Source organism: Schistocerca cancellata, chromosome 5, assembly GCF_023864275.1.
Source record: "Schistocerca cancellata isolate TAMUIC-IGC-003103 chromosome 5, iqSchCanc2.1, whole genome shotgun sequence".
Taxonomy (NCBI): Eukaryota; Metazoa; Arthropoda; class Insecta; order Orthoptera; family Acrididae; genus Schistocerca; species Schistocerca cancellata.
In genome coordinates this window covers 18,477,589-18,497,785 of record NC_064630.1, presented here as the reverse complement: position 1 = coordinate 18,497,785, position 20,197 = coordinate 18,477,589, and the positions used below count along the sequence as shown (strand labels likewise).

Below are 20,197 nucleotides of genomic sequence, written 5' to 3'. Positions count from 1 at the left end.
GAATGAGTGTGAGCTATGAAGCAGTTGCCCATTCATAGAAATGTAAAGGAGGTTGTGAAGTGTGTCAGGATAACAAATTTCTTCCATAAGTTCATTCCAGGGTTTGCATAGTTGGAGGCCCTATTGAATGCCTCATGTAGGAAGGGGCAAAAATTTGAGTGGGGTCCTTCGCAGGGAGCCCCATGGGAATCCCTGAAACAGTCCTTGGCATCAGCACCAGTACTCATGCTTCCTGATTTCAAAGATCCGTTTATACTTCAGACTGACGCTTCAAATGCAGGGGTGGGGGGCAGTCTTCTTCAGGAAGCGGACTAAGGAAGGAGGCCTATTGCCTATGCTTCACATGCTTTGAACCATTTAGAAAAGAACTATTCTATTTACGAGCTGGAGGCACTTGCTACATTATTTGGCATGGAGAAATTTCGGTATTAACTGGAACATACACAATTTTTCTTAGAGACTGATAACCAGGTCCTCTGCTGGCTCCTTCCACATCCTTTTAAGACTGGAAGGATAGCCAGGTGGGCAACAAGGATCTTGGCATTTAAGTTCCAGGTCAAGAACATTAAAGGATCAGAAAACTGTCCGATGATCTCAGCTGAATTTTTCAGAAACCTGATATATAACATGATAGTCACGAACTGGATGGAGGTAGTGCTTCCATAGGGAGAATTAGTCCAATTCTCACTGATTTTCCACAGCTGTTTAAGGACATTCAGGAATATCAGGAGAAGGAAGACGAGGTGCAGGAGATAAAACAAAAATTGGAGAAGGGAATATGGTGACACCATACCTGCTTAGAGATGGTGTATTGTGTTGCAAGGCTTGGTATGATAAAGGTTACAAAACTGTGGTGCCTGGGGATTTGGTGCATTTCATTTTTAAATATTTTCATGACTCACTGGTGGGTGGCCATTTGGGAATATTTAAAACCCGTGCAAGGGAATGTATAAAGTTATTAAGCACAATGTTTGTACTGCTGCCAAACCAGCACAGGATGGTGGGGTTGGGTGGCTGGAATCCATACTTGCAGACTATCCCCTTCAGAAAATGTACATCAACTTTGTACAGCCATTACCTCAATCTAAGTAAGGTAACAAGTACATCCTAATATGTATTGATGCCTTCACAAGGTTTACTTGGATGTATCCCACTAGGGCAGCGATGACTGAAATTGTGATACAGAATTTGAAAAATATATTTGGAATATTTGACCCACTGCAGTATTTGATTAGTGACAATGCTTCATCTTTTAATTCAGGAGGGTTTAAGAACTTTTGCATGGGAATGGGCATTACCCATGGGACCACGACTCCCTATTACCTGAACTCATCATATGCCGAAAGGGTAAATCACAATCTCAGGGTGGCATTAATTGCCTATCACAGTAAAGGCCAGGAGAACTGGGATTGCACGCTCATTTGGCTTATGATGGTGTTGAACACGGCCAAGCGTGAAACGCATTTGTCGATTCCTGCGAAGCTCGTGTTGAACTTTAAGATTTCCACTCCTATGAGTAACCTATGGCCCATTAGGGATCTCTTACCTGAGCACATTGAGCCTCACCAGCTGGTGAATCAGTGGAAAAGGGTGAAGCACAATATTCTTAAGGCTCATCAGCTTCGCACATAGCATTACGATGTGGGGCGGCGGCCAAACCCGAATAAGTTGGGAGATTCGATGTATGTAAAAAATTTCCAGGCCATGAGCAGCAAGAAGGATAAGGTTACTAAAAAACTCCTCCTGCATTTCATCAGGCCAATGAATGTTTCATAACACTGTTCTCCATTATGCTAATGGACCCCGTGCAAGGAAAGACAATAACAATCCCTTCAGATAAAGCTGGGTCCATCACTTATTCATTCTGGGAACTTAATTGAGCTGTGATTGGTAATTAAAGGGGTGGGGGTGGGGGTATGTGCTGACTTTCAGCATGATCGTATTTCAGCTGTGAGGAGTGTTAAGGTTGATATTGGCCTCACCAGAGATACTGGGGCACTGAGTTGGCAGTGAGTGGCCCACTGGTGACGAGGAGTGGAGGGAGGGTTAGAGAGTACCAAGCAAGAAGGACAGAATGGCAGAGTGTTGGGGTCTGGATGGTCTGAATTGTGCATTAATAATTTTGGTACTCTGTGGTAATGAACTGATGGAGACCGAGACACTTGGGAATTCAATGCTGCTGTGGAATGATAAGCCGTGGGCTCTGCAATTGTATGGACACAATTTACAGCGAACTGTGGCCGATGTCTTTTGTGGGTGTTTTGTCATGTCAGATAAACAAGACAGTGTGGGCCCAACCTGAACACGCTGTGCTGTAGCATGTTCATCCATAATACAGATGTCACGATATTGGAGGAACACAGTGGAATACGGTACGTGTATTAACCCTCAGTGACTTCTGCGGTGTTAGTTTACTTAACTGTGTGGAGATTGAGTAGCAACTGTCACTTTTCAATGGAATTTACGATTGTGTAAAAGTGTCACCAATGCCAGATGGGTGTTGTCATAAAGTTATTATATTTCTTATTTGTGAGCATAATTTTCTCTTATCATGATTACTTGTTGGAAAGATGTGAAATTGTCAGTTCCATGCTGTAGTTCAGTGGGTTATAAAAACTGGAATTTGACAAATATGCTAATTGTGAGTTTTGTATATGTTTTTATATCTGCGTGTTAAATTAAAGTGAATTTTGAAGATTGGAAGGTACCTTTTTACCATTACGATTCTGTAAGTTTTTATTTGGAAGTGATGTTGTTTGCTACTGTTATTGGTTGAGAATTTATTACCTGATTAATCAAAGGAACAGTTATTTAACCAGTATTTCTATGAAATGTGTTAAAACTTGTTTAGCCAATCCACCATGGCCAGTTGGGAATGGGCATTGATGTAACATTAGGGGATTAGAGGCTATTTGTTAAGTTGTGGCAACATTAATCCTGTTGTTTGTTGTTATTATTGAAACGTTTAATCACCCCTAAATTAAATAATAATTCTGCACATTTCCTATGTAAACACTTCTATCATTTTTGTATCTTGTGTGTAGATAATATCAGTGTAAGTCACACATCATGTTTCATGTTTATCTGTGTCTGGGACAGTCAGTTGTCACCCGCAGATGGCCTAAGAAGCCAAAAACCAGTTCATGAAAAAATAAATAAATAAATAAATAAATAAATAAAAAAAAATTCAATTTTGAAGAACATTAAGAATTGTTATCCTTTTTAATATCTATTTCAGGTTTTTTCCTTGTTATTTTTCCTTCTTTCATCTCTCCTAGAATATCCTGTTGTAAGTACCTCTCTGACTTCTGAAATTACTGTTGGTCTGATTTTGGTATGTATCATTCTTTGCCTCAAACTGACAGGGCACCCGTGAGGCATGTCTTTCTTTTGCCTGATGACTCCTATCATTTTCAAAGTTCCTGTTACCAAAGTTTCTATTATTACTATTTCCCCATTGTATATTTCTTTGCTTATGACACCTCTCTTCATCCCTATGCCTATTGTTCAAATGATTATCGCTCCTGTAACTATTATAATTATCTTGATAATTGTTTCTGTTATTGCTCCTCCTATCTCTGTCTCCGTGATGAGCACTGGAAAAACTTCCGTTCCTATGAAACGTATTTTCCTGCTGCCTCTCTCCATGTCTGTCATTTTTCTCCCAAACCATATAGACTTTATCTACATATCTTAAAAATTCTTCTACTGAATCATCTGGTCCATAGGCCAATCCCCATTGAACTATGTATGATCATCAGCTTGTAAGCGTGTCAATCTGAATTATTCTGTCTAAACATATTTCAAGGTGTACTAATGTTTTAATCTGTTCTTCACAAAATGTTTTTATTCTGCCACTATACACTAGTATTTAAGTACTGGGACCATAAGGAGGTGCAAATAATGTGCATTATTTTGAGGTGTGTTGCTGATGGACAATTTCACCAGGAGCAATTCACAATTCTTTAAGTTCGCACCTCCTCGTCTGTTACCACTGCAACAGTCTAAATTGATTGATATACTAACTCTTCCTTGAACAGAGTGATATTTACCTCTTCTTTCTTGAAGAAGATGCAATTTCCATCTCTGTGATAAAGAATGCAGGATAATACAATCATAAACAATGTCTCCATGTGTTCCAAAGTTTACAGACTATGGTGTATCCAGGTATAATTTTCAGGATGAAGCAATTTAGGAATGAAAGAAAATGCCTCCCTATCCAGAAGATGTATTGTAAATACTTTTACATAATTATATATTGCTGTCTGACAGACACAATATGTCTACTCAGAATCACAGAAATTTGAGAAATGTCCTGCCTATTATCCTTCCCACTGCTCCCACAATGGTATTCTGCCGTCCACCAAACCTACGCAATATAGTCATCCATCCATACACAACCCCTGCTCCTAACCCCTTACCTCACGGCTCATACCCCTGTGATAGGCCTAGATGTGAGACCTGTCCCATACATCCTCCCACCACCACCTACTCCAGTCCAGTCACAACCACCTATCCCATCAAAGACAGGGCTACCTGTGAAACCAGTCATGTGACTTACAAGCTAAGCTGCAACCACTGTGCTGCATTCTATGTGGGCACGACATCCAACAAGCTGTCTGCCCACATGAATGGCCACTGACAAACTGTGGCCAAGAAACAAGTAGACTACCCTGTCACTGAGCATGCTGCCATAAACCACATCCTTCATTTCAATGACTGTTTCGTGGCCTGTGCCATATGCATCCTTACCACCAACACCAGCTTTTCTGAATTGAGCAGGTGGGAACTTTCCCTGCAATATATCCTACATTGCCGCAATTCTCCTGGCCTCAACCTTTGTTAGTCACTGTCCTCACCCATCCAGCACTTCTCTGTTACCATTCCAGTACTACACAGCTCTCATTCCACCAACACACCCAATCTTTTTACTTCTTTCTTTTTCAGCTACCCTCTCCCCTTCTCCACCTCTCGCTTGCCCTGCATCTAACCTGCAGCACTTCACTGTCCAACACCCCTACCATACTATCTATTCCTGTCCCCTCCCACCCCCTACTATCCCTTCCCCTCCCCTCCCCAGCCTCCTCATTACCACCAACCATTTGCCACTCCATCATGCACTTGTGCTGCTGCTTGCAATGTGGCCTTAGTTGCCTGAGAATGCAGTCATTTGTGTGAGTTGCATGTGTGTGTGTGTGTGTGTGTGTGTGTGTGTGTGTGTGTGTGTGCGCATGTGTGTGTGTGTGTGGTCTATTTTTGATGGCCTTACTAGCCGAAAGTTTTATTTGTGACAGTCTCTTTGTTGTGCCTAACTGTGAGTCAGCATCTCCACAATGAGGTGAGTAGCATATTTTTTTTTTTTTAAATATTATTGTTACATTCCATCCTGGATTTTCCATACCTTCTTTTTTAGAGTTCATGTTTCATTTCGGACTGGAATGTAGTGTCTTGAAATTTTTATCACTGCTTTTGATTTCATGAACTAGAGTTGTTTCTGACCTTTCAGTCCTAACCTCTACTCCCTCAATCCTGTTACTGACTTTGTGATCTTAATTTTTAGATACATCTTTTGAGTTAATCATATTATTCTTAAGCTTCTCTTTTTTTCTGTTGTTTACATTACTTTGATTTTTATTGTAGTTTAGTCTTTTCACTACCTTCAAAGCTTCTCTTTGGCTCTTAATATAGTTTATAGCTTATCAGATCTTTAATTGACTTGTTTATTCTGTTCATCTAGTTTCTGTCTATGTTTTCCTGAAGTTCCTTTTATTAAATTTGCAGGTCAATCAAACGTACTATTGCTACTACCATTGTTCATACCAAAACTGAGTAAAGGTGTACAGGTACTGCTTACTTTGTGATTTACTGGCTCCTCCTCACTTAAATTGTCATTATGCTGCTGTAAATCTATTTCTTCCTCCTCCTCCCTTTTCTCATTAACATTTTCTACATTGACATTACCCATATTTCCCAAATATTTAACTACTCAGAAATATCACTCAAAATAAAATTTAAAAAAAAAATGAACTTCCAACCCTAAACAAAAAGTTCTTCACATGACCTACATTCACTATCACTTTGAAGAAAAGTTGAAATCATTGTTTCAAATGATGATGCTGGTTCTGGCTGAGTTGTAGTTTGCTATACCCACAGTCGTGTTTCTTCCAAACAGTTGTTCTTCCTTGTCTATTCTTTCCTTTGTCTAACACTTTTTTTAAATCTTGGTGGTTCACAATATGTTGTTGAAATATACCTGAAACTTCAAAATTGTGTAAGCACTCTGGTCAGAAATTTACATTGATCCCAGCTCCTCCATCAAATGAAAACTTGAAAGTCAGTTAATACACTGTACTTAATAAAGTTATTGAATTTAATAATGCTGTAATAAAGCTTCTTGAAGTTATCAGTTAATTGTCAGTATTTGGAAAAAAAAATGAACTGGAGGGTAAACCACTGAACATATAAATAACTTGAGTTATCTGCATTGTAATGTTATTTTGCTGCTGTTGCTGTAGAAAAGAAGAAAAGTCCAAATCCTGATAAGCCATTCAAGTAATGACACAACTCATGGTATGACAGAACTAAATTGGCACTGTGTGCCTCTAAGAATTGATGACATATTTATGAATCAGATTGACATGGGGGGGCACTTTGAAAGATTGAGTAGAACTGGCATACAACAGTGGAACTGCGTAGGCCTTGTATACATTTTGCTGCAGTGACACTGATTGTTAAAAGAGAAGATTAATGAACTACAATGAATTTTGATGCATATTACAATAGAAAATAACATAGTGTAAACCATAAAATAAAATGTTTAAACCATAAAATAAAATGACATTACACAGTATATTAATCTTATTGCATAACACTCTCATTCACAATGAAAATAGTGAGATATTTAAATATAACAACACGTACTGTTTTTTAGTGGATTACACAAGAAGTATTGAATATAATTTCTTCCTAGAATGCTTTCTAGCTTCAGTAAGGTATACTTCATTTTAATAATAAGAGGCTATCGCAAAACAGTCGGGAAGCTCCTTAGAGTTGTTTGTTTACATTATTTGCAATTATTGTCCTTGTTGATTACAATAATTACATTTTACACAGGTGGGATAATCCTTTGCAATTATGTAATAAGACTCTTGTTTGAATTTAACTCTGTTTTTTAGTTTCAAATAATATCTGATTTAAAATATGTGTCATAGGTAATAATCGTAACTGTATTTTAGTTATTTTAAGTAAATAGTATGATTTCAAACATTCCTACCAATTACATTGTCTACTTGAGGCATAAGGAATACTTTTTACAGGTTCATTTTCATGTTATACAGTTCTGATGTGGATGAATATGACCCTAGTTGTTTTTGTTCCTTAAAACAAAATAAAAACAGATTTATTTCATCATAACAGTTCCCAAAGTGTAGTACTAATTATATTGCCTATATCTGGCTATGCTTAGGATTGTTGTTGACATGTTACTAGCTTTTTAGTCAATTAATGTGACTGAGAATCTGATGATAACAAACTTTAAAGAAGAGAAAGGGTCTATCTGTTAGAATTCAAGGTGTAAGTATCAGATAGGCCTCATGTCTGGTATTTTTAATGGCATCGACCTTGCAAAAACTGGTCACTGACTTATGCATCCAGGCTACTGTACCAGTTTGGCAATTCATTCTTTAATGTCTGTTTACTTTGTACCAAATGACCTTGGAGGTTTTCACCCACGACACCTGATACATGTGATGCATCTGCAGCTTTTGATTGTGAGCCATCATGTAATTCATTATCGAGTTTTCCATTGATCAGTGTAAGTTCTCCACTAACTAGTATTAAATTCATCTACAAATTCTGTATCTTGTCCTGTGAATTCCTCACTGATTTTGTTTCCTGATTAATTGTTAATTCATTCAGCTGTCAAGTAAGTTGAGTGACTTTTGCCTGTAGTGTATCATGCACAGTTTTAGTGTGATGACAAACAACTTTTTCACTGTCTTGGGTATTTATCATACCAAAATTCTTATGAATTGCTCCCTAGAAATATTTTCAAGAACTGTGTTAATTTGTACAGTCTATTTTCTCTACAAGCATTGCAAACTATTGCTCATCACTTTATCTAATTTATTACATAATACTTTAATGGATCATGAGCAGCACTTGTCTGCAGAATGTCTTCAGTTAATTCAACTAGCATATTTATTTCACTATCTTCACTGTCTGTATCTGCATCATGCTTTGTCAAATCTACCACATCATCACCATTGACATTTCAACCAGATTTGTTAATTTCTATGTCTTCCATGTTTACCATTTTTCTTGTTTTTGTTGTACAAACTACAAAGTAACAAATATTTCTAAGATATGTTTTCATATGGCATAGAAAAATAACTTAAAGCAACAGTACACAGCAAAACTAAGTTAATACACAATAACAAGATGGATGCCTCGAATTCGAATGTAGGACATACAGCCTGCATCTATCTTGTTCACATACAGCATATTAAATTTTTTCAGTTGAGAAAAATTCTAGATATTTACAGATTCAGAAGTGAACCATGAGCTGCTTATGGTGATGTTTGAAAATCATAGCAACGTAAAAAGCGAGCATGTAATAGTGGCTATATTATGTGATCATGATACATTGTGACTTCCTACTTCATACAGTAATGCTGACTACTCATTAATGGCAAGACATGTCTCTAACATCCTATTTTCTCATAAGGTGGAAGGGAGAAATGCAAAAATTATGAAAAATTCATTTTGCAGTCTACAGCCAAACAATCCCTCCCACTTGTGTATCTGTCATCAGTGCCATACTTTTGGCGTATTGTACTTAAAAGAGGTAGTATTGAATGAATTGAGGGAAGAGCATGTTCAGTGAAAACATTAATAAATTATATTTACAACATTTTAAGTACATGAGACTGAATAGAAAGATACAGATGAAATCTGTATGTAGTAATGTGCATGTGTCATGAAATGTGTGAATGTTGAGCCCAGGATCAGGCCATCACTTCAAGTAGGCTCTCTACCTGGAAAAGAAACAAGACATTTAATGACAGAATATAGATACTCAAGATGGGTTAGTTGTATAGTGAACTATCAATGTGTGAAGAAATACCTGTACTGATTAATAAAGATGCATGATGCTGCAAAAATATCACATGAATTAATATTTTCAATCACCTCAGATGCTTTAGACAGTGATACTGCAAGGGACTGTCCAGGCTGTCTTCATCTTCTAGATCAAAATTGTTGTCAATGTTGGAGCACAACCATTCACATTGCTGTAACAGTTTCACACACCATAGTCTTGCTCACCTACACCCACACCGACCTTTGCAATTTGTTTTCCTTTTGCAAGATATAAGCTGAAGGAACCTCTTAGTAACTGTAGGTTTCTGTATGGTAATGGGAGCCAACCCATTTTTTTTCAGCTTCCATCTGTGCTGCCCTGGATGCAAGTATAAGTGATTGATGGGGGTCTTTGGTGCACAGATTTGTATAGCTTAAAAAAATTGCTCCTTGTATGTTCATTACGTACAAAATATGTACCATTAAGTACAAAATAACTTCAATCAAAGTGTGACAATGGTATTTGATGGGTATTTGGATGGGGAGAAGACTATCGAGTCTGTAGAGCACCTGAGATGAACCAAAAACCAGTCTGTGGACATACAGTTCAGCAATACCACGACAACAACAGTTTCACAAATAAATTTTCTGTTGAATGCAAAAGACAAGGATAGGATGAACTCCATGCTGAAGACAAAAAGCAATGAAAGGCCCTGTCCAACATTCTGGATCTCATAACCATCCAATCACAGTGCACAACTAGTTTATGTGTAAGCAGTACATGGTATCAGCCTACAGGGCATCAGCAAAAATGTCTTCCGTTCCTCACACAGGTGCTGCAGCTCAACATCATATCTTCAGAGTTTTCCATCAGGTGCGGTGGATTTGAAACTACTTGGATCCAGAGCAGTGGGGTGGAAGCTGACAGGAAATAGGTTGGCTTCCATTACCACATTGAAACCTCCAGCTCCTGAGAGACTTATTAAGCTTATATCTTACAGAAGCAAGACAGATTGTGTAGGTTGGTAAGGGTTCTGGTGGCAGGACTGTTCTGCATGAAGACTGATGACCTCAGATGTTAAGTCCCATAGTGCTCTGAGCCATTTGAACCATTTTTTTTTCATACAGAAGAATGTCATAGTTATTCAAACAAGGCATGGTTAAATTTCTCAAGTCCCTGTCCAAAATTCTGGATCTCATAACCACCCAATCACAGTGCACAACTAGCTTATGTGTAAGCAGTACATGATATCAACCTACAGGGCATCAGCAAAAATGTCTTCAGTACTGCACACTTGTGCTGCAGCACAACATCATATCTTCAGAGTTTTTCATCAGGTGCAGTGGATTTGAAACTACTTGGATCCAGAGCAGTGGGGTGGAAGCTGACAAGAAATAGGTTGGCTTCCATTACCACATTGAAACCTCCAGCTCCTGAGACTTACTCAGCTTATATCTTACAGAAGCAAGACAGATTCCGTAGGTTGGTAAGGGTTCTGGTGGCAGGACTGTTCAACATGAACTAGAAGAAGAAGGCCTGGATGAACCCCTTACAGCCCCACTGTCTGAGGTAGCTGAAGTGACAAAAGGCAATAGTTCATACATAATATTTTGCAGCCTTATGCATCTTCACTGATCAGTGAAGGTATTTCTTCACACATAAATAGTTCACTACACAACTTAGCCTTATTTTGTATGCATATTTTATCACTAAATGCCTTCTTGCTTTTCCAGATGGAGGACCTACTCAACTGATGACCCGATCCTGGGCAGTTATTTCATGACACATGCACACATAGATTTCATTCTCATCTTTCTATTCGGTCTCATGTAGTTAATATATTATAATTTGTTAATGTTTTAATCAAACATTTCTATTCTCACTTCATTCAAAACGATAGGCATAATACTCCAAAAGCAGAGTGCTAATGAGAGGTGGAAGAGGGATAATTTGGCTGTAGGCTGAAAAACAGGTTTTGCATAATTTTTGCCTTTCTCCCTCCTTGCCTCATGAGAAAATCAGGTTTTACTGACATCTCTTGTAGGAAATGTACTTTAACATGTTGTAGGGCTTTTTGTTAATAACAAGTACATTTTGAGTTGTAGGGGTGGGAGTGAGTGGTTTTGATACTTCTGCAGAAGGGCCATAAAATTGCCACTTTTTTGCAAGCTCTAGCACTGATACTGCTCATCAGAATTTCAAATCTGAGTAATTCATTTTGTATGACATTTGGTCTACTTTAATTCTGTACAGTATTGTACTTAAATTTTTTGAAATGTAGGTGGAAAACTGAAAAAGTGCAAAAAATGGGAGGTTTTTTTTTTTTTTGGTGGTTTTTATTGTAAAGCTGACCTCAAGGCAGCAAACATGAAATTCGGGCTCAGGACTCCAATAAATATATAGAACTTATGAAATTAATGTTGGGTCTCCATCCGGAACATATCATCATCTTGACACAATATTTCGGCAGTCCACCTGGCCACCATCTTCAGGTGAATAAGCCATCCCACTAACTCACTGGAACAAGTTTATATGATGAGGTCATATGATGCTTTACTCACCTGAAGATGGCGGCCAGATAGACCGCCCAGAAAATTGTGTCAAGATGACATCATATTCCAGCTAGAGACTGGACATGAATATCATCAATTACTACACTGGGGAAGTTTACAGATCCATAATGTGTAGAACTCTTGAGAAAAAACCTCCACAATTTTGCTACAGGAAAATCAGTATTTGACTGGGCTGGCAGATGTGGCTTCTGACACAGCCACAGGAATTCTGGGAACAGTGAATCCTTTGACTTTTAAAATGGTGGGATAGATGTGCACAGGCTTCTGCTGATTACTCTTGAATAACGACTTCAGTTATATCCACAGTGTTGTTTTTTACTTTTTCTTATGGACACTTCTCATAATATGTTTAGAACATTATCAAAATAAATTTATTAATTTAAGTGTTGGAAGTATGGGACATGATTTCTAAGTTTGAATTTGTTTAGATCACTCTCACTGCAAAATACATTTTTCACAAATAAGTTTATCTCTGCTGACATGTTGTGCCTTTTGGCTGCAGTGCTGCTAACATCCTACTACAGTTTACAGTGAAACACTGATACCTAGGGTTGACATTTCCAACCTCTTTGTTATGATATCTGGCTTCTTGTATCAATCATTATATTACTTTTCAAAACATAAATAGGTTAACTGATAACTGAAATATCAAAGAACAATAATTGCTGACCCCCTTCCTCCCCCACCCTCCCTCCCCACACGTAGAGGAATCATTCAGCAACACACAGGCACATTGAAAGTAGACTATTTAGCATCATACGGTACTTGACAGAGTTCTCTTTTTCACATGAAGAAACACACACACACACACACACACACACACACACACACACACACACACACATTCATTGAGGCGCAGCTCACAAACATGGAGCCACTGTGGTGTAGGATGGGGAGGTTGAGAGATAGCAGGGTAGCAGTGGGGGAAGATCCTGTAGTGCTGCCTCGGGGAAGGTGCTGTGATGTGATGAGGACAGGATAGTGAGCTGCACCTAGCAGTTTATAATAGCCAACACTATTTTCAATGTGCCTTCTGCTGCTCAGTCCCCCTCACTGTGGTGAGTAAAAGACTATCCTGTATCACACCATTGTTATTCCAGCCCAGACTTGCCATTGTTTGATGTTATCTCACAATTAGCTGATTACCTGGCATTGCCAGTGTACATATTTATTCCAATCTTTTAGTCCATCTCCTCCTTCCCCCTCTCTCTGTCCACATCCTCTAATCCCCACCCTCTGTCCATCTTGTCCATCTCCTTCTGCTCCTCTCTCTCTCTCTCTCTCTCTCTAAATCCCCCCCCTCCACCTCTCCATCTCTTCCTCCCCCTTCTCTCTGTCTATCTCCTCATCTGTCAATCTCCTCCAGCTCCTGCCCTTCCATCTCTCAAACTCCTCCTCCACCCAACTTCTGTACATCTCTTCCTCTTAACTTCCTCTGTCTATCACCTCAACCCCATATCTCTCCACCTCCACACCTCATATCTTTCTGTTCACCTCCTCCTCACCTTCTCTCTGTCCATTTCTCCTTCCCCTCTCTGTGTCCATCTTCTCCTCCCCCCTATCTGTGCCCATCTTCTCTTTCTCCCTCTCTGTCTCACCATCTCCTCCTCCACCACCCTTTGCTGTCCATCAGCCTCATCTCTATAGAATGTTGGTGGTTCTTACCCCCACAGTATTTCTTTTCACATAGTCCTCAGAATCAGTCATTTCTTCTCATCCCCTTCAGTAAGTCTTCCATCACCCTGATTTTTGGATGACTTTTCCAAACTATATCCCTTTTCCTAACACTCTCCAGTCCTTTTCCTTCACCCATTTTCCTTCCCTTCAACCCTTCTGCCAGAAGAAGGAGACTCTTGCTCCAAAAGCTTGCCAAGTAAAATGTGTGTGTGTGTGTGTGTGTGTGTGTGTGTGTGTGTGTGTGTTCTCTTACCACCACTTGGTGAGTAGATTCTTTTTATATATCCAGTTACATTATATTTCCAGGTAGTAGTTATGTACATACATCCATTTTTGTAATATATATAGATTAAATAAATAATCACATTTATGCATCTTCTTGTAATTTCAGTCTTGTGTTATGGCAGTGGCATTACTGTATTATGTGAATCTCTCTGTCCTGATACTGACTGTTATGTAGATGTATGCAGTAATGAAAGTTTGCACTAACTACTTGAATGCACATAATGTAAATATAATCATTTTTTGCTGATAATATATAATGAGTAAGGACGCATTGCCATTTTTCTGTTTATTATTGCCATGGTATTGTGAAAGACACAATTTACACTTCTAGCACTTTTTCAGTGGTAACTCTGGTCTATAGGCCCAGGTATTAGAAATAATATTAACATATTTGTTTCCATTTTTCTAGCTACTATAGCTGTTGCTCCTACAGTGAGTGATTTAGATGTCCAGTATATGGAATCAGAGCAAAAAATCAGAGTGTACCTTTATGGCAAGGCTCTAGTACCTTCAGTGAAATTGAGACCTACAGAATTGATAATAGAATCAATACCTATTGGAAGCACTGCAGAACGTGAAGTGTGCCTAACAAATACAGAGGAATTACCAATACATGTTTCTTTTAGAAAGGCTACTAATATTTATGTTACCCCATCACATGTTTTCTTGAAGCCTACAAGATCAGTGGAAGTTTTACTCACAGTCAAACCTACTGCTACAGGTATCTTAATCTTTGCATACTGATATATGATATGCTAATAAAGTCATGTTATTTTGTCTTGTTTGATATTCTCTCTTTTCCTATATGAACAGGGTATTCTGAGACTGATTGTAAAATACTGTCAAGAATGTAACTCTTCAGGCTTTCCCGGCGATCTAATGACATCTTGGGTTGTCAGGTGTTCTGCTGGATATCAGCGTCATACTTGCACGATATTTCAGTCACGTAGCTCGTGGCCTTCATCAGGTGCGACCTGAGACTGCTCCTCGAGTGGACCTGGTCCAGTATTTATGCCTATGGCCTTCCCCCTCCACCAACGGCTGCAGCGTGGAGGGGGAAGGCCATAGGCATAAATACTGGACCAGGTCCACTCGAGGAGCAGTCTCAGGTTGCAACTGATGAAGGCCATGATCTACGTGACTGAAATATCGTGCAAGTACGACGCTGATATCCGGCAGAACACCTGACAACCCAAGATGTCACTGTCAAGAATGTTATGCAGGAAACTCTAAATACGGGTAATTTTCATAAAAAAGATACAAGAATATTTATTAATTCCATTTTTGTATTGAAAAATAATGTACCATGAACAAAAAAATTAGGAGGATTGGGATCTGCCTATGAAAAAAGCAGGCAAGTTTTGTTCTTATATTCAGTTTGTAATGTGTAATCACTCCAACTATGGCATGGGGATTCTAACAGATATGTGTAAGAGTTCAAAAATTTATATTCAAAATGCAGAAAATGTGAACTGAAAAATCCAAAGTCATGGAGAAGAAATAAGGGAAAATGAGTTTATAATTTCAAAGGCACATGCAATTGGGGATTGCATGATATGAATGCTGATATGATATTAATCTGGGCAAATATTTCTGAAATGACATTTGGATAATAATGCAACAGTATATACTGCTGAGGGAAAAAAAGCATCCTTTTCGACTTACATGAGATGATTACATTAAAAAATAAATAAATAAATAAAATAAAATAAAACTGATCAATAGAACAAGTGTAGTCTCCATGGGTGGCAGTGCAGGTGATGACTCTGGCATCAAGGTGATCATAGAGATGGTGAGACTGTCCTGGGATATAATAATAATAATAATAATAATAATAATAATAATAATAATAATTATTATTATTATTATTAATTAATTAATTCTACACACAATTGGAAAGCCCCTGGAAATGATAAAATAGCAAATTACTGGCTAAAGAAGTTCACCTCAACACATTCACATCTCACTAAATTATTTAACAGTTACATTGCAGACCCATACACATTCCCTGATACACTTGCACATGGAATAACCTATCTGAAACCTAAAGATCAAGCAGACACAGCAAACCCAGCTAAATATCGCCCCATAACATGCCTACCAACAATCTACAAAATATTAACTTCAGTCATTACACAGAAATTAATGACACATACAACACAGAACAAAATTATAAATGAAGAACAAAAAGGCTGCTGCAAAGGAGCACGAGGATGTAAAGAGCAACTGATAATAGATACAGAGGTGACATATCAAGCTAAAACTAAACAAAGGTCGCTACACTACGCATACATTGATTACCAAAAAGCCTTTGATAGTGTACCCCACTCATGGTTACTACAGATATTGGAAATATAGAAAGTAGATCCTAAATTGATAGAGTTTCTAAACATAGTAATGAAAAACTGTAAAACCACACTTAATATCCAAACAAATGCAGATAACATCACATCACAGCCAATACAGATTAAGCGTGGAATATACCAAGGAGACTCATTAAGCCCTTTCTGGTTCTGTCTTGCTCTGAACCCACTATCCAACATGCTAAATAATACAAATTATGGATACAATATTACTGGAACATACCCACACAAAATCACACATTTGCTATACATGGATGATCTAAAACTACTGGCAGCAACAAATCAACAACTCAACCAATTACTAAAGATAACAGAAGTATTCAGCAATGATATAAATATGGCTTTTGGAACAGACAAATGTAAGAAAAATAGCATAGTCAAGGGAAAACACACTAAACAAGAAGATTACATATTGGATAACAACAGCGACTGCATAGAAGCAATGGAAAAAACAGATACCTATAAATATCTAGGATACAGACAAAAAATAGGAATAGATAATACAAATATTAAAGAATGAGGATGAACCCGAATAGGCTTACAAAACAAATATTTTCGTACATCGCAAATCTAAAAAATAAAAATTTATGGTTTATCAACACAGAAAGAGATCTAAAAGAAATGGACATAGATCAGGAAACAATATTTAACAGAAACCTTTTTAGAAAAAAACTGAATTCATTCACGGGTTTCGGTGTGAAAATTAAGAAGACTTGTGGAACTAAATGGTCTGAAGAGAGAAAAGCTGCCTTCAGCGCAAGAATGAAAGAAGTGTGGACTGAGAGAAAGAAGACTTCCCAGAAGCGCAAGAAATAACTGTTTTCACGGTCTTTAACAGCCAAATTTGTATAATAATAATAATAATAATAAAAGAAGAACTAAAAGAAAAATATAGACAAAGACTAACAAAAATACTGAAAACAGAATTGACAGCAAGAAACAAGACAAAAGCTATAAATACTTATGCTATACCAATGTTGACCTACTCATTTGGAGTAGTGAAATGGAATAACACAGACCTAGAAGCACTCAATACACTTACACAATCACAATGCCACAAATATAGAATACATCACATACATTCAGCAACAGAAAGATTCACATTAAGCAGAAAGGAAGGGGATTTATTGACATAAAAAAACCTACATTATGGACAGGTAGACGATTTAAGAAAATTCTTTATAGAACGAGCAGAAACTAGCAAAATACACAAAGCAATCACTCATATAAATACATCGGCTACACCATTGCAATTTCATAACCACTTCTACAACCCTTTAGATCACATAACATCAACAGATACGAAGAAAGTAAATTGGAAAAAGAAAACACTACATGGCAAGCACCTGTATCATCTAATACAGCCACACATCGATCAAGATGCATCCAACATGTGGCTAAGAAAAGGCAATATATACAGTGAGACGGAAGGATTCATGATTGCAATACAGGATCAAACAATAAACACCAGATATTACAGCAAGCATATTATTAAAGATCCCGATACCACAACAGATAAATGCAGACTTTGCAAACAACAAATAGAAACAGTAGATCACATCACAAGCGGATGTACAATACTAACAAATACAGAATACCCCAGAAGACATGACAATGTAGCAAAAATAATACATCAACAACTAGCCATACAACATAAACTAATAAAACTACACATTCCCACATACAAGTATGCACCACAAAATGTACTGGAGAATGATGAATACAAATTATACTGGAACAGAACCATTATAACAGATAAAACACCACCACATGACAAACCTGACATCATACTCATCAATAAAAAGAAGAAATTAACACAACTAATCGAAAGATCCATACCCAATACAACAAATATACAGAAGATAACAGGAGAAAAAATTGAAAAATACATCCAACTGGCTGAGGAAGTCAAGGACATGTGGCATCAGGATAAAGTTGACATTATACCAATTATACTATCAACTACAGGAGTCATACCTCACAATATCCACCAGTACATCAATGCAATACAGCTACATCCAAACATATATATACAACTACAAAAATCTGTAATTATTGATACATGTTCAATGACCCAAAAGTTCCTAAATGCAATATAACATATACCGTACAGTTAAAAGGAAGTCACGCTTGATCAAGGTCCGTGTCACTGTCCATTTTTGACCAGACATAACGTCTGAGAATAGAAAGAAATAATAATAATAATGAGTGTATGGCATTGGTGACCGGGAGACACCTCGTGGGGCGGTTCGGCCGCCGTTCCACAAGTTCTTTAATGCCACTACAGTGACTTGCGAGTGAATGAGGATGAAATGATGATGAAAGACACACAACAAAGACACACTTGCCGGGAATCAAACCCGGGACCCCGTGCACGGCAAGCGAGAATGCTACCGCAAGACCACAAGCCGCAGACATCCTGGGATATGTTATTCTATGACTGCTCAACCTGTTCATGTAGTTCTCTGACCCAGAAAAACTTGGAAAGACAATGGCATTACTCTCAAGTGAAATGAGTGATGAGAAATTGAAGATTTGTCATGAAGATGTGACAAGTGCGTTTAAAGAACCCGTAGAAACACTTTCTAGTGAGAGAAAATTGAGAAATAGGCAGCAAATTAAGAAAGCAAATTATATTATTAAACTGATGCCACCTGAAGTAGATGAGCCTAAGAACTATGCAGAGGGTATTAAATCAATGGATCATGAGCATTGGAGGAAAGCAATGTAGGAATAAGTGGCTTCATTGGAGAAAAATGCTGCCTTCATTTTGGAACCTTTCCACCAGATGGTAAGCCTGTTACAGATGTTGAGCTTACAGAACTAAGCACAAAGATAATGGTTAAATTGATTACTATAAAGCAAGACTACTTGTTTGTGATTTTAATCAATAAGAAGGTACTGACAATAACTACATATTTTTTATTTCGTATATGACACAAACTGAGCAATTTTTAGTGTTACTGCTAGCAAGCATTTTCATTTGACACAGTTGATGTAAAATCTTCTTTCCTGAGCAGATAGATTCACTTTTCATTCCATAGACCCAAAAATGGGATGATTCTCATGGGTGTGACACATGTCAGAAAATATAACATAAAAAAATCATATAACAATGAAAACAATCAATTATTGATAAAATTCACCCAGTCACCCAGAACCGCATGTCAGGGGAGACTTACCATATGGGATGAGAAGGAAAGACTGATTGTCTGACAATAAGTCTTTCCTTGTCATCCCATACAGTAAGTCTTCCTTCCACTGCAGTTCTGGGTGGCTTTCCCAAAAGCTACCCCTTTTCCTAGACCTTTACAGTCCTTACCCTTCAACCTTCTTCCTTCCTCTTCAACTCTGCCTGAAGAAGGAGCCACTGGCTCCAAAAGCTTGCCAATTACAACAGTCTTTTATGTATGTGTTCCACTGCCGCTTGGTGGTTAGAATTTTTATCTATGCAATTAAATAATAATAAAGAAATCATGAAACATATTCCCTGAACATTTGTCAGGATATTGTCAAAATATCTGAATAAACTACAGTAATCTGGAACTGCTAATATTTACAGAATTAATACACTGCCAGAATGAAGCATAGTTATGGACTCTTAATAAATGTGTGTTACACAAAACATCTGATCTTAAATGTTCTGACCAAGTGCTGTCAAAACTGAAATCTGACAGACATTTTACTTAAGCTGGTCTAACATTCCCTGTTAAGATATTCATTTATAGAGCAGAAGGAGTTGCCTGCCAAAAAGTCTTTCAAACACTGTTTAAACTGTGCTTTATCTAAAACCAAGTTTTTAATAGATGTTGGCAATTTGTTGTAAATGTGTATTCCTGAAAAATGAACTCCATTTCTGACCAAGGTGAGTAAAAGAGAAAATTTTTACTGATGTGGTATTCAAAAATTGCCCAAAGGGTGGGAGAAATGTAAAATAAATAATGGGGCATACATTGAATAAAGCACTATTTTATCATTCTTCTGAATTCAACATGTGTTTTTAGACAAAAAAAAATACATGTTTCATACTTGTGCACCTGGTAATTATCTTTTTCTCATAATAAAGTTGCTTAGATTTTTGGATTACTTTCTTTAATATTTTGCAGTGTTTTTTGTAAAGCATTACAGTGCTAACATCAGAACTGTTTCTAGATAGCCGTTAGTCTCCTTTTAGCCCCACATGATATACTTATTCCTTGGTTATTCCATGGTTTTTTTGG

General features: G+C 37.6%; 1 protein-coding gene across 1 annotated transcript in view; it reads left to right on the top strand.

The window, feature by feature from the left end:
* LOC126187968 (uncharacterized) overlaps window positions 1–20,197 on the top strand; it is a 239,048-nt gene that overhangs the window by 46,641 nt on the left and 172,210 nt on the right. Inside the window, exon 5 of the mRNA XM_049929354.1 lies at window positions 14,024–14,335. Within this exon, the coding sequence (XP_049785311.1) occupies window positions 14,024–14,335 (312 nt within the window). The remainder of the gene's footprint in view (window positions 1–14,023; window positions 14,336–20,197) is intronic.